Below are 15,330 nucleotides of genomic sequence, written 5' to 3' on the forward strand. Positions count from 1 at the left end.
TTAGAAGATGTGTGAACCTATAAAAACCTATAAAATTATTCTTTCCATATACTTGAAATTATTTCTCCCACGTGCTTGAATAGTTTAAAATTATTCCTGTCATATGTTGACAATTGTAATTATTATGAAATTGACTTTTAAATTATTCTCTGACATTTGAATTTTAAAGTTTGCAAGTTAAATTTTAAGAAATTGTATTTTTTACATAATTATATTATTATAAATATAATTATTGTTTGACCAATAATATAATTATTTTATTATAATTGAATAACAATCTTAAATTAGAGAATGAAAGATAAAGAGTACCAATACGTTGAAAAAAAATTGATTATATTTTGCTAACAGTTCATTCATTTATTAGCAAACTTATAATATTAGTATTTGTTTACTTAATATCTGTTTCTTACTTATTATTTGTTTATTTTTTTATTCCATTCAATTACAATTACTAACCCCTCTTCCAAACACCACACCACACCTGGAATGACGCTAATAACTCTAATAGACAGCCCTTGTACCATAAATTCAATTGAAAAATTAAACACATTTGTGTTGAGTTTGAATTTAACTATTCATAAAAATATTAAAGGCGAGATAAATATCATTAAGTATATATATTTATATTATTATAATTAATAATATATAATGTAACTAATAGCAAAATAACATTAGTTATATATCAATCAGTACACCACCATTACCCAGATTTCCACACCACACCAAAAACAGGCTTTTACGATTATACAGAAATCACCCTAATAAACTATTTGTTTTCTATTGATGAATAATTGGATCTGAACCCCATGACTACTACTTATCCAGAACCAACCCCACCCTAATTTTCACTAATTTCGACAGCCAAACCAACAGAACAACAAACAAACTAATGAAACTCTATGGATATTTGATATTTGGACGGCATTTGGCTACTGTTGTTGGGTTGGGCTCGTTGAATTTTTATTTAAAATTAATTATTGAACTTTTAAATTATTCCTGGGCTTGTTGGGCCATTTTGATGGGTCAGGCTGGGCCAGTTGATGGTCTGGCCAACGGGTCATTTTGGTGGGCCGGATCGGGCCATTTTAGAGGGCCAATTGATAGGTCAGGCCGGGCTGCGGGCACATATTGCTGGCCCGGCACGGCCCGCATGCTGCTGGCGGGCCGGGCCGGGCCGGGCCGGCCCGTATGCTACAGTAACGGGCTGCCTATGGGGCGCCCGGCCCATTTCCCTTCTCTAATAATGGCGGAGATGTCAGGATGAAAATTCAGGCAAGGATGAAGATGAATTCTTTTGGCTAAGGCAAAGCTATTGATCCGATCAGAATGACGATAAAAACGATAACGGAGGGAGAAGACGAAGAACACGAAGGTGAAACATTCCTCGACAACTTGCGTTTTTCAATTCATTAGTAGCAGAAGAAGGATAATTAGGGTTAAGAAGCGTGGTTTGACTGACCATTTCAAATCCTCAAGATCTTGATCCCTGTGATTTAGATATATTTATCATTTTAAAATCAAGAAAGAGACTCAAACTCGCGATTTTGATTACGTGCTAATCTCACCAGCTCCGCCGAGCACGTCAGCTTCCAGATTTGACAACTACAATGCCGCGCTGACTATTTTCAATGAGCAATGGCGGCAATTTTACAGGAAATCCACGAGTGGATTGAATCAGTCGGCGCTTCACCGTTGCCTTTTTCTCGGTCTTTCTCGCTCCTTTAAGAGTTTTCTAATCTTAATCAAAGTCTATCCGTTTACCAGCCGGCGCTTACGGGGATCTCACGGGTAAAGTACAATTTTATGTAGAATGGATAAATATATAGAACTTTCTCGCATATGCCGCTGCACAGACTAACTGAAGATGAGAAGTGAAAGGCGAGTATTCGGCGGCTTCCTCTCCGCCGCCCTAGCTTTAATTATCTTGGCCGGCGTAGCCCACGGGCGGCGCGTGAGCGAGGGTTCTTCGTCGCTGACGCCGCCGGATCTCATCTCCGACGGCGTCCGGGATGGTGGATTCGGGGGCTGGCCGCTCCGGCTTGAGGGATTGGAGTTGGAGGCGCCGGAGGGGGAGGCGTGCGAACAGACGTACGGCTTCATGCCTTGCACAACTACCGTGCTCGGTAACCTCTTCCTGATTTTGGTCTACGGCTACCTCATGTTCCTTGCCGCCACTTACCTATCCAGCGGCAGCGAGCTCTTGCTCGAGATTCTTGGACCTGGTATCGTCGGCGGCCTATTTCTCCCCATTCTTGGAGCTCTTCCCGATGCTATGCTTATTCTCGGTATTCATCCCAAACTTCTCATCCTCCTCTTCTTCCTTTCTTCTCTTTTTTTTTTTTTCTTCCCAATTCTCTGTTTATTGTTGCCTGGAAATTGATGACCAACGAATGAGGAATGGTTGCTAAATAAAGCATGAAGTAGTTTGCTGGTCTTTTCGTTTTCCTGTGCATTAAATGCATGAGCTTTTACACAAGTTACTGGTTAATCTGTTTCGAATGGTTACAGAATTTGGCTAATTTGTGAAGAATATTCGTCTTACGTGACCTAAAAGAGACTGTAATTATGCTTTTTCTGTTTTACTCTGGTATGAGAGATGTGACATATTTGGTTTAACTGCCTTTTATTGGGAAATCAGATGTCTTGTTCTTACCTTCTTTGCCCATTGGGAAATAAGAAGTGCTTGAGTGAAACTTGTCTTCCAACCATTACAATACGCCAAAAATTTTTGGATTTGATATATTTTTGTGACTTGGTTTAGAGAATTACTTCTGCTGGTTTTGGTTTAGAAGACAAACTTTAAATTCTTGAAATTTGAGTTAAATTTTGTTTTTGGTTTTTGTTGTTTGTGTTAAAAGAATTTTGTTTCTTAAGGCCATTTGAAGGGATGTTTACTCCTCCTGTTGTCTCAGTCAAGGGATACACACGTTCAGTGCCTTTGCTTGAGCTGGAGATAATCTCCTTGCGCTCTTTGGAACTTGCTACTCGGATGAGCTTACCTCACAAAGTATCTCTATAACACAGTTCCTCCTTGCCCCTCAAGGCAGTTGGTTCCGTCTCCTGGTACTATCTGGATTTAGTCATTCCAAGATGTTGCCTTCATGCTCTTTGAAGATAATATTCTTCTCATTTCTTCTAATAAAATTCTTCCTTCATCTCTTAAAGGTCCTGGGTCTAAGGCAGATCTTAGGAGGTCATAACTTCATGAAGACACCCTTTGGAACTCGTGAACAAGAAAGTAAGTTCAAGAGTTATTGACGCACCCGCTTTCTTTTGATTGCCATGTATCGGGAGAGATCACATCAAAGTCAATCACTGACAGAGAGGAGCCAAAGGGCAAAAATGAGGACAAAACTGTCTTTTCCAATGATGACAATAGTAACTAACCCTCTTTAACACATGGGTGGGGACCTTGCTCTGAATTATTTTAGGCCTTACCCAAATGACTAGGCTATCTTAGGCGACCTAGAATATGCCCTATTCTATTAGGCACCGGGCTACTCTCATGAGGACATGTGGCCTCTGGCCATGTGCCATCCACACCCCATTTTGACCTATTAAGGGACTGAAACTGCCGTCGGTGAGGAGATGATCAGCATATATCTGCAAAAGGATCAATGCATAATGTTTGCCTCCTCCTCTACAGTGATTCTCGTAGCCTTCTCCAGCTCTACCTTGGATAGCCTCCCTGATCTTTGGCAACAATCATAACTTCCCAACAATCCAAGCTAGCTTATCGTAGCCTTATGGTCTGCTTATTTCCGACTGTGCAACACTATGGGCCCATAACCTTCTCTTTCTTCTCTCCGTTCTTTTCTACCTATTTGCTGTTCTCCCTAGTCATTCTTCACTAATTTGTATTAGAGCCCAATTAATAATTCATAACAGATATAGATCTGTTTAAGCTTCAACACCAAAGCCATCATCAAGTTTGCATTGTTTTCCACTGTGTTTCATGCTGCTAGTGGAATCACTAAGCTGTTTCTGTGTCTTGGTTTTCAGCCATATTTGATCATGGACGACAGCCAAAGTCAAATAAAATGGAACTAACGGTTCTTGCAGTTCAAATTGTATAAATGTTTGACAATATTTGACAACAACACTAATAGTTCTTGGCAAACTGTCTTGGTGTCAGCAACAAGTGCTCATTGCCATTGCCGTCACTGGTAGATCCTTTTGTGCTGATCACTACCAGTTGGAGCTGTTATGATGAGGGGTCTTGCAGTTTAATTCATATTCCGATCAACAACTTTAGTCTTTTAAAATGATTAAATCCTTTCCCCCTCAACGATAGATTTGAGGAAAGAATAGGAATTCTCAGGATTCATATCCAAAGATCAAGAAGAAGACAGAAAAATGTAAATTGTTCCCTTGGAACGTGAAAATGTTTTTAAATTGGTCCTAGTTACAGCTTGGAATAGAGTGGTTTTTCCAACGAGGAAAAGGATCCATTAACTTCAAAAGATTGTATGAGGAGCCATATAAGGTGAAAATCTCAATGGAATAGTTTATATGTCTGCATGTGGATGTTCTTATTTGGACATCTTGTTGGGGCTACTTGATTTATGTCCTTAATTTTATTTATTGTCAGGTTGTTATTAGACTAGATTTTTCAATATATATATATATATACATATATTAGGAAAGAACAAATATATCTTTTTTTTTCCTCTCAATATAAATTTGACACACAATAGGAGAAAGCACCCCGTGCATAGTTAAAATTGAATGGAAGTTCCATCATATTAATATCTAGTGGAGTGTTATCTAGATTCCTGTAACGGATCTGGTAGATCTAGGTATAGTCCTTGGTGTATTGATCTTTTTCAGAAGGGCGTGCATGTGTGTCATTTATTTCAAGAATCAGTTGGATCCAACTAGCTACACTTTTTTACCTTACAAGTTACGGAAAGTCTATTTGTACAGAAAGAGACATACAAAATGGTTTACAGGGGTGTTAAAATGACTAATTTGCCCTCTAGCAAATTACCCAAATGCCCCAACCCCAAACCACCCAAAACCCCCTCCTCCTCTCTCTCTCTCTCTCCCCCTCGGTCTCGCTCTCCCTGTCGCAGACACTGTCTGACCCAACCTTTCGACAACCTGCCTGCCCCTCCCCAAACACCGTATCCCCAGCCACCGACCACCCCTCTCACGGCCATCGTCTGGCTCTCTGTCTCTCTCTTGAGCTTATGTTCTTGATTTGAATGATCACCCACTATGATTATAGTTTAAAAATATATTAGTGCCTGTTTTTGGAAAGGCTTTTCTCAAGCTTGAGTTATCGATTTTTTGATGAATCTTAACTATTGTGATCCTCCATTATGGACTGGAGGTTGATGTGTAGAAGGCATACCTCATCATTGATTGCCAGAGATTTGATAAGATGGTGGAATCGTAATGAAAGGCAAAACAAACATCAGAGAAAATAGGACAAATCCAAATTCTTTATCAATACAACAGAATATTTTACCTCATTTTACCTCCACTTGAGTTATGCCACTAAAATAGGATTAGAATTTTGTTCAACATGTTTTCCTACTTTGAAATTGTAATAATATAAATAATGAGTTTTATAAGTGAAGGGGAGGGACCCAAAAAGCCAACACGTGGATCAATGTAAGGGTATACCGGTTTTAAGACTTTTCCAAAACCAAACATAAAGCACAGTGGATATGAATACAAAAACCCTTGCAAGACTCGGTAGATAAGCATCCATATGCTTCAAAAGGAAAAACCAACCATAAGGGGTTTAATAGTATGCCTCTATGAGTCTCGCTATTCGTACAGAAAGAACTTTACAGAAAATTTTACAGAATTGATATATGGCGAGAAATTAGAGATATCTCGTGTGTAAAGCAAAGTAATTTCTCGTAATTTATCATTCCTGAATCTTATCTAGATGAAAAGAGAGAGGGAGAGAGACAGGACAAACCGTTGCCCAAAACCCTATCTCTCAACCGGCAAAGATGCCGTTCTCCACCGGCGGCCAACGAAACCAACCGACCACTGGCGCATTTTACACGAACAAAGTTATCTTCTAGTGTTCTTCTCACTTGTTACTGTTCGACTGACGTGCCTTGCAAATCTGGACATGTATTAGATTTTATCAGTTTGGAGGAACTTGAACGAACAGGGTGTCTCCATATTGGATGTTGTTGGCCGCTCGGAACTCAGACCACGCACAAGTCATATCAGTCCTATTCCTCCAACCACTATCATATGATTTTGCTGTCAGCTCAACGGGCCACACCTTCCCTTGCTCGTTCCTCAGCACTACTCCCTTCTTTCGCAATAGTCCAGCTTTCTTCATAAACCACTACGGAACGGTTTGAAAGAAGAGACAGAAGATTAAACCAAGGGAGTATATACGTACATGGATGATGATGGGATAATACTCACTAGTCACCACTCACCACGGTGCGCGCGAGGTATTTATTGCAAACAATGTGAAAACAGGGTTGCACCAATTTTGATCACCCGCATCCGCATTCACCTCAACCTCGAATTTTGGTGGTTGAACCGGGACTCGGACAGCTTCCTCGGTGTTCTCTTCGATGATTTGTGGGTTCATCGTTATGGGCTTCTTTTGGCAGCAAGTTGGAGCATAAGCCACAACGTTGAAGACCTAAGAGGCGCAGGTCAGATTGAAGACCAAGAAGTTAGGTTGTTATTAGACTAGATTTTTCAATATATATATATATACATATATTAGGAAAGAACAAATATATCTTTTTTTTTCCTCTCAATATAAATTTGACACACAATAGGAGAAAGCACCCCGTGCATAGTTAAAATTGAATGGAAGTTCCATCATGTTAATATCTAGTGGAGTGTTATCTAGATTCCTGTAACGGATCTGGTAGATTTGGGTATAGTCCTTGGTGTATTGATCTTTTTCAGAAGGGCGTGCATGTGTGTCATTTATTTCAAGAATCAGTTGGATCCAACTAGCTGCACTTTTTTACCTTACAAGTTAGGGAAAGTCTATTTGTACAGAAAGAGACATACAAAATGGTTTACAGGGGGCGTTAAAATGACTAATTTGCCCCCTAGCAAATTACGCAAATGCCCCAACCCCAAACCACCCAAACCTCCCCCCCACCTCTCTCTCTCTCCCCCTCGGTCTCGCTCTCCCTGTCGCAGACACCGTCTGCCCCAACCTTCCGACCACCTGCCTGCCCCTCCCCAAACACCGTATCCCAGCCGTCGACCACCCCTCTAACGGCCATCGTCTGGCTCTCTGTCTCTCTCGTTCTAACCATTTACAATTTGACGACTTCTTGGTCTTCAATCTGACTTGCGTCTCTTGGGTGTTCAACGTTGTGGCTTATACTCCAACTTGCTGCCAAAAGAAGCCCATAACGATGAACCCACAAATAATCGAAGAGAACACCGAGGAAGCTGTCCCAGTCCCGGCTCCACCACCAAAATCCGAGGTTGAGGTGAATGCGGATGCGGGTGATCAAAATGGGCGCAACCCTGTTTTCGCATTGTTTGCAAGAAATACCTCGCGCACACCGTGGTGAGTAGTGACTAGTGAGTATTATATCATCATCATTCATATACGTATGTACTCCCTTGGTTTAATCTTCTGTCTCTTCTTTCAAACCGTTCCGAAGTGGTTTATGAAGAATGTTGGGCTATTGCGAAAGAAGGGAGTAGTGCTGAGGAACGAGCAAGGGAAGGTATGGCCCGTTAAGCTGACAGCAAAATCATATGATAGTGGTTGGAGGAATAGGACTGATATGACTTGTGGGTGGTTTGAGTTCCGAGCGGCCAACAACATCCAATATGGAGACACCCTGTTCGTTCAAGTTCCTCCAAACTGATAAAATCTAATACATGTACAGATTTGCAAGTCACGTCAGTTGAACAGTAACAAGTGAGAAGAACACTAGAAGATAACTTTGTTCGTGTAAAATGCGCCGGTGGTTGGTTGGTTTCGTTGGCCGCCGGTGGAGAACGACATCTTTGCCGGTTGAGAGAGAGGGTTTTGTGCTAGGGTTTGTCCCGTCTCTCTCCCTCTCTCTTTTCATTTAGATAAGATTCATGAATGATAAATTACGAGAAATTGTTTTGCTTTACACACGAGATATCTCTAATTTCTCGCGATATATCGATTCTGTAAAATTTTCTGTAAAGTTCTTTCTGTACGAATAGCGAGACTCTACAAGTTATAACTAGGAATAAAGGGATTTGCATCGAGGATGCGGTCATCAATGTCCGAGAGGGCAGAATTTCTGCCGGCAAAGATATTAATTACGAGGAAGGAAAGGAATTTTTGTTATGCTACTAATGCTTGTACTTGTTCTGATATTCTAACCGAGTCTGGTAAAGGAGCATTACAAGGCATAAAACAAAAAAATACACTGATGGGCCAGGCATACCATGTGTAATCTCTTGATGGGGCTCATTCAATACTTACTCGAACCATTAATCAAAAGAAAATAAGACATTTGGTCTCAGCTCGTTGGGATAGAGATAGCATTGAATTTGTTGATTCTTGAATGCGAAGATCTCAAATAGGCTACGTCAAACTAGCATGTGCAGTAGCCCATGTGTGGTATTTAAAATTTGTTCCTAGTTATATTGTGAATTTTTTAGATAAACCACTTAAAGAACTAGGACTGGTATATTGCGATGTGTGATCTGATCAATATTCTGATTGTGCAGATTTGAATTGAGAAATTATATTCCAATTCACTCCAATTGGGATGCCCGGACCTGCCATGTCTCATGGGTAAAGCTGAGTCAAATGAGTAAATGATTAAAGTCCCAAGGCTTCAATTAATTCTAAGGAAGGAATAAGCAATGAGCTTATGTTCTTGATTTGAATGATCACCCACTATGGTTATAGTTTAAAAACATATTAGTGCCTGTTTCTGGAAAGGCTTTTCTCAAGCTTGAGTTATCGATTTTTGATGAATCTTAACTATTGTCATTCTCCATTATGGACTGGAGGTTGATGTGTAGAAGGCATACCTCATCATTGATTGCCAGAGATTTGATAAGATGGTGGAATCGTAATGAAAGGCAAAACAAACATCAGAGAAAATAGGACAAATCCAAATTCTTTAGCAACACAACAGAATATTTTACCTCATTTTACCTCCACTTGAGTTATGCCACTAAAATAGGATTGGAATTTTGTTCAACATGTTTTCCTACTTTGAAATTGTAATAATATAAATAATGAGTTTTATAAGTGAAGGGGAGGGACCCAAAAAGCCAACACGTGGATCAATGTAAGGGTATACCGGTTTTAAGACTTTTCCAAAACCAAACATAAAGCACAGTGGATATGAATACAAAAACCCTTGCAAGACTCGGTAGATAAGCATCCATATGCTTCAAAAGGAAAAACCAACCATAAGGGGTTTAGTAGTATGCCTCTATGAGTCTCGCTATTCGTACAGAAAGAACTTTACAGAAAATTTTACAGAATTGATATATGGCGAGAAATTAGAGATATCTCGTGTGTAAAGCAAAGCAATTTCTCGTAATTTATCATTCCTGAATCTTATCTAAATGAAAAGAGAGAGGGAGAGAGACGGGACAAACCGTTGCCCAAAACCCTATCTCTCAACCGGCAAAGATGCCGTTCTCCACCGGCGGCCAACGAAACCAACCGACCACTGGCGCATTTTACACGAACAAAGTTATCTTCTAGTGTTCTTCTCACTTGTTACTGTTCGACTGACGTGCCTTGCAAATTTGGACATGTATTAGATTTTATCAGGTTGGAGGAACTTGAACGAACAGGGTGTCTCCATATTGGATGTTGTTGGCCGCTCGGAACTCAAACCACGCACAAGTCATATCAGTCCTATTCCTCCAACCACTATCATATGATTTTGCTGTCAGCTTAACAGGCCACACCTTCCCTTGCTCGTTCCTCAGCACTACTCCCTTCTTTCGCAATAGTCCAGCTTTCTTCATAAACCACTACGGAACGGTTTGAAAGAAGAGACAGAAGATTAAATCAAGGGAGTACATACGTACATGGATGATGATGAGATAATACTCACTAGTCACCACTCACCACGGTGCTCGCGAGGTATTTATTCCAAACAATGTGAAAACAGGGTTGCGCCAATTTTGATCACCCGCATCCGCATTCACCTCAACCTCGAATTTTGGTGGTGGAACCGGGACTCGGACAGCTTCCTCGGTGTTCTCTTCGATGATTTGTGGGTTCATCATTATGGGCTTCTTTTGGCAGCAAGTTGGAGCATAAGCCACAACGTTGAACACCTAAGAGGCGCATGTCAGATTGAAGACCAAGAACTTAGGTTGTTATTAGACTAGATTTTTCAATATATATACTTATATTAGGAAAGAACAAATATATCTTTTTTTTTCCTCTCAATATAAATTTGACACACAATAGGAGAAAGCACCCCGTGCATAGTTAAAATTGAATGGAAGTTCCATCATGTTAATATCTAGTGGAGTGTTATCTAGATTCCTGTAACGGATCTGGTAGATTTGGGTATAGTCCTTGGTGTATTGATCTTTTTCAGAAGGGCGTGCATGTGTGTCATTTATTTCAAGAATCAGTTGGATCCAACTAGCTGCACTTTTTTCCCTTACAAGTTAGGGAAAGTCTATTTGTACAGAAAGAGACATACAGAATGGTTTACATGGGGCGTTAAAATGACTAATTTGCCCCCTAGCAAATTACCCAAATGCCCCAACCCCAAACCTCCCCCCCTCCCCCCCCCTCTCTCTCTCCCCCTCTGTCTCGCTCTCCCTGTCGCAGACACCGTCTGCCCCAACCTTCCGACCACTTGCCTGCCCCTCCCGAAACACCGTATCCCAGCCGTCGACCACCCTTCTCATGGCCATCGTCTGGCTCTCTGTCTCTCTCTCTCGTTCTAACCATTTACAATTTGACGACTTCTTGGTCTTCAATCTGACCTGCGTCTCTTGGGTGTTCAACGTTGTGGCTTATGCTCCAACTTGCTGCCAAAAAAGCCCATAAGGATGAACCCACAAATCATCGAAGAGAACACCGAGGAAGCTGTCCCAGTCCCAGCTCCACCACCAAAATCCGAGGTTGAGGTGAATGCGGATGCGGGTGATCAAAATGGGCGCAACCCTGTTTTCGCATTGTTTGCAAGAAATACCTCGCGCGCACCGTGGTGAGTAGTGACTAGTGAGTATTATATCATCATCATTCATGTACGTATGTACTCCCTTGGTTTAATCTTCTGTCTCTTCTTTCAAACCGTTCCGAAGTGGTTTATGAAGAAAGCTGGGCTATTGCGAAAGAAGGGAGTAGTGCTGAGGAACGAGCAAGGGAAGGTATGGCCCGTTAAGCTGACAGCAAAATCATATGATAGTGGTTGGAGGAATAGGACTGATATGACTTGTGGGTGGTTTGAGTTCCGAGCGGCCAACAACATCCAATATGGAGACACCCTGTTCGTTCAAGTTCCTCCAAACTGATAAAATCTAATACATGTACAGATTTGCAAGGCACGTCAGTCGAACAGTAACAAGTGAGAAGAATACTAGAAGATAACTTTGTTCGTGTAAAATGCGCCGGTGGTTGGTTGGTTTCGTTGGCCGCCGGTGGAGAACGGCATCTTTGCCGGTTGAGAGAGAGGGTTTTGGGCTAGGGTTTGTCCCGTCTCTCTCCCTCTCTCTTTTCATTTAGATAAGATTCAGGAATGATAAATTACGAGAAATTGTTTTGCTTTACACACGAGATATCTCTAATTTCTCGCGATATATCGATTCTGTAAAGTTCTTTCTGTACGAATAGCGAGACTCTAGAAGTTATAACTAGGAATAAAGGGGTTTGCATCGAGGATGCGGTCATCAATGTCCGAGAGGGCAGAATTTCTGCCGGCAAAGATATTAATTACGAGGAAGGAAAGGAATTTTTGTTATGCTACTAATGCTTGTACTTGTTCTGATATTCTAACCGAGTCTGGTAAAGGAGCATTACAAGGCATAAAACAAAAAAATACACTGATGGGCCAGGCATACCATGTGTAATCTCTTGATGGGGCTCATTCAATACTTACTCGAACCATTAATCAAAAGAAAATAAGACATTTGGTCTCAGCTCGTTGGGATAGAGATAGCGTTGAATTTGTTGATTCTTGAATGCGAGATCTCAAATAGGCTACGTCAAACTAGCATGTGCAGTAGCCCATGTGTGGTATTTAAAATTTGTTCCTAGTTATATTGTGAATTTTTTAGATAAACCACTTAAAGAACTAGGACTGGTATATTGCGATGTGTGATCTGATCAATATTCTGATTGTGCAGATTTGAATTGAGAAATTTTATTCCAATTCACTCCAATTGGGATGCCCGGGACCTGCCATGTCTCATGGGTAAAGCTGAGTCAAATGAGTAAATGATTAAAGTCCCAAGGCTTCAATTAATTCTAAAGGAAGGAATAAGCAATGAGCTTATGTTCTTGATTTGAATGATCACCCACTATGGTTATAGTTTAAAAATATATTAGTGCCTGTTTTTGGAAAGGCTTTTCTCAAGCTTGAGTTATCGATTTTTGATGAATCTTAACTATTGTCATTCTCCATTATGGACTGGAGGTTGATGTGTAGAAGGCATACCTCATCATTGATTGCCAGAGATTTGATAAGATGGTGGAATCGTAATGTAAGGCAAAACAAACATCAGAGAAAATAGGACAAATCCAAATTCTTTACCAACACAACAGAATATTTTACCTCATTTTACCTCCACTTGAGTTATGCCACTAAAATAGGATTGGAATTTTGTTCAACATGTTTTCCTACTGTGAAATTGTAATAATATAAATAATGAGTTTTATAAGTGAAGGGGAGGGACCCAAAAAGCCAACACGTGGATCAATGTAAGGGTATACCGGTTTTAAGACTTTTCCAAAACCAAACATAAAGCACAGTGGATATGAATACAAAAACCCTTGCAAGACTCGGTAGATAAGCATCCATATGCTTCGAAAGGAAAAACCAACCATAAGGGGTTAGTAGTATGCCTCTATGAGTCTCGCTATTCGTACAGAAAGAACTTTACAGAAAATTTTACAGAATTGATATATGGCGAGAAATTAGAGATATCTCGTGTGTAAAGCAAAGCAATTTCTCGTAATTTATCATTCCTGAATCTTATCTAAATGAAAAGAGAGAGGGAGAGAGACGTGACAAACCGTTGCCCAAAACCCTATCTCTCAACCGGCAAAGATGCCGTTCTCCACCGGCGGCCAACGAAACCAACCGACCACTGGCGCATTTTACACGAACAAAGTTATCTTCTAGTGTTCTTCTCACTTGTTACTGTTCGACTGACGTGCCTTGCAAATTTGGACATGTATTAGATTTTATCAGTTTGGAGGAACTTGAACGAACAGGATGTCTCCATATTGGATGTTGTTGGCCGCTCGGAACTCAGACCACGCACAAGTCATATCAGTCCTATTCCTCCAACCACTATCATATGATTTTGCTGTCAGCTTAACGGGCCACACCTTCCCTTGCTCGTTGCTCAGCACTACTCCCTTTTTCGCAATAGTCGGCTTTCTTCATAAACCATTACGGAACGGTTTGAAAGAAAAGACAGAAGATTAAATCAAGGGAGTACATACGTACATGAATGATGATGAGATAATACTCACTAGTCACCACTCACCACGGTGCTCGCGAGGTATTTATTCAAACAATGTGAAAACAGGGTTGCGCCAATTTTGATCACCCGCATCCGCATTCACGTCAACCTCGAATTTTGGTGGTGGAACCGGACTCGGACAGCTTCCTCGTGTTCTCTTCGATGATTTGTGGGTTCATCATTATGGGCTTCTTTTGGCAGCAAGTTGGAGCATAAGCCACAACGTTGAAGACCTAAGAGGCGCATGTCAGATTGAAGACCAAGAAGTTAGGTTGTTATTAGACTAGATTTTTCAATATATATACATATATTAGGAAAGAACAAATATATCTTTTTTTTTCCTCTCAATATAAATTTGACACACAATAGGAGAAAGCACCCCGTGCATAGTTAAAATTGAATGGAAGTTCCATCATGTTAATATCTAGTGGAGTGTTATCTAGATTCCTCTAACGGATCTGGTAGATTTGGGTATAGTCCTTGGTGTATTGATCTTTTTCAGAAGGGCGTGCATGTGTGTCATTTATTTCAAGAATCAGTTGGATCCAACTAGGTGCACTTTTTTCCCTTACAAGTTAGGGAAAGTCTATTTGTACAGAAAGAGACATACAGAATGGTTTACACGGGGCGTTAAAATGACTAATTTGCCCCCTAGCAAATTACCCAAATGCCCCAACCCCAAACCTCCCCCCCTCCCCCCCCCCTTCTCTCCCCCTCTGTCTCGCTCTCCCTGTCGCAGACACCGTCTGCCCCAACCTTCCGACCACTTGCCTGCCCCTCCCGAAACAACCGTATCCCAGCCGTCGACCACCCTTCTCACGGCCATCGTCTGGCTCTCTGTCTCTCTCTCGTTCTAACCATTTACAATTTGACGACTTCTTGGTCTTCAATCTGACTTGCGTCTCTTGGGTGTTCAACGTTGTGGCTTATGCTCCAACTTGCTGCCAAAAGAAGCCCATAAGGATGAACCCACAATCATCGAAGAGAACACCGAGGAAGCTGTCCCAGTCCCAGCTCCACCACCAAAATCCGAGGTTGAGGTGAATGCGGATGCGGGTGATCAAAATGGGCGCAACCCTGTTTTCGCATTGTTTGCAAGAAATACCTCGCGCGCACCGTGGTGAGTAGTGACTAGTGAGTATTATATCATCATCATCCATGTACGTATGTACTCCCTTGGTTTAATTTTCTGTCTCTTCTTTCAAAACCGTTCCGAAGTGGTTTATGAAGAAAGCTGGGCTATTGCGAAAGAAGGGAGTAGTGCTGAGGAACGAGCAGGGAAGGTATGGCCCGTTAAGCTGACAGCAAAATCATATGTAGTGGTTGGAGGAATAGGACTGATATGACTTGTGGGTGGTTTGAGTTCCGAGCGGCCAACAACATCCAATATGGAGACACCCTGTTCGTTCAAGTTCCTCCAAACTGATAAAATCTAATACATGTCCAGATTTGCAAGGCACGTCAGTCGAACAGTAACAAGTGAGAAGAACACTAGAAGATAACTTTGTTCGTGTAAAATGCGCCGGTGTTGGTTGGTTTCGTTGGCCGCCGGTGGAGACGGCATCTTTGCCGGTTGAGAGAGAGGGTTTTGGGCTAGGGTTTTGTCTCGTCTCTCTCCCTCTCTCTTTTTATTTAGATAAGATTCATGAATGATAAATTACGAGAAATTGTTTTGCTTTACACACGAGATATCTCTAATTT

The 15,330-nt window shown here is 41.2% G+C and overlaps 1 protein-coding gene across 8 annotated transcripts in view; it reads left to right on the forward strand.

Annotated features, from left to right (window-relative positions):
- The first annotated feature begins 1,254 nt into the window (after nt 1-1,254).
- Nucleotides 1,255-15,330, forward strand: part of LOC127811337 (sodium/calcium exchanger NCL) — a 67,724-nt gene continuing 53,648 nt past the window's right edge. For 5 of the 8 annotated variants that reach the window (XR_008025651.1, XM_052351092.1, XM_052351094.1 and 2 more), the window contains exon 1: nt 1,279-2,285. Coding sequence is in view for 7 of the 8 variants with exons in the window: in XM_052351092.1 (XP_052207052.1) it covers nt 1,865-2,285 (421 nt within the window). In the remaining variant the exon portion in view is untranslated. Of the gene's footprint in view, nt 2,286-15,330 lie in introns of all 8 variants that reach the window. The other 3 variants (XM_052351090.1, XM_052351091.1, XM_052351096.1) reach the window with 3 other exon arrangements.

Source organism: Diospyros lotus, chromosome 10, assembly GCF_014633365.1.
Source record: "Diospyros lotus cultivar Yz01 chromosome 10, ASM1463336v1, whole genome shotgun sequence".
Taxonomy (NCBI): domain Eukaryota; kingdom Viridiplantae; phylum Streptophyta; class Magnoliopsida; order Ericales; family Ebenaceae; genus Diospyros; species Diospyros lotus.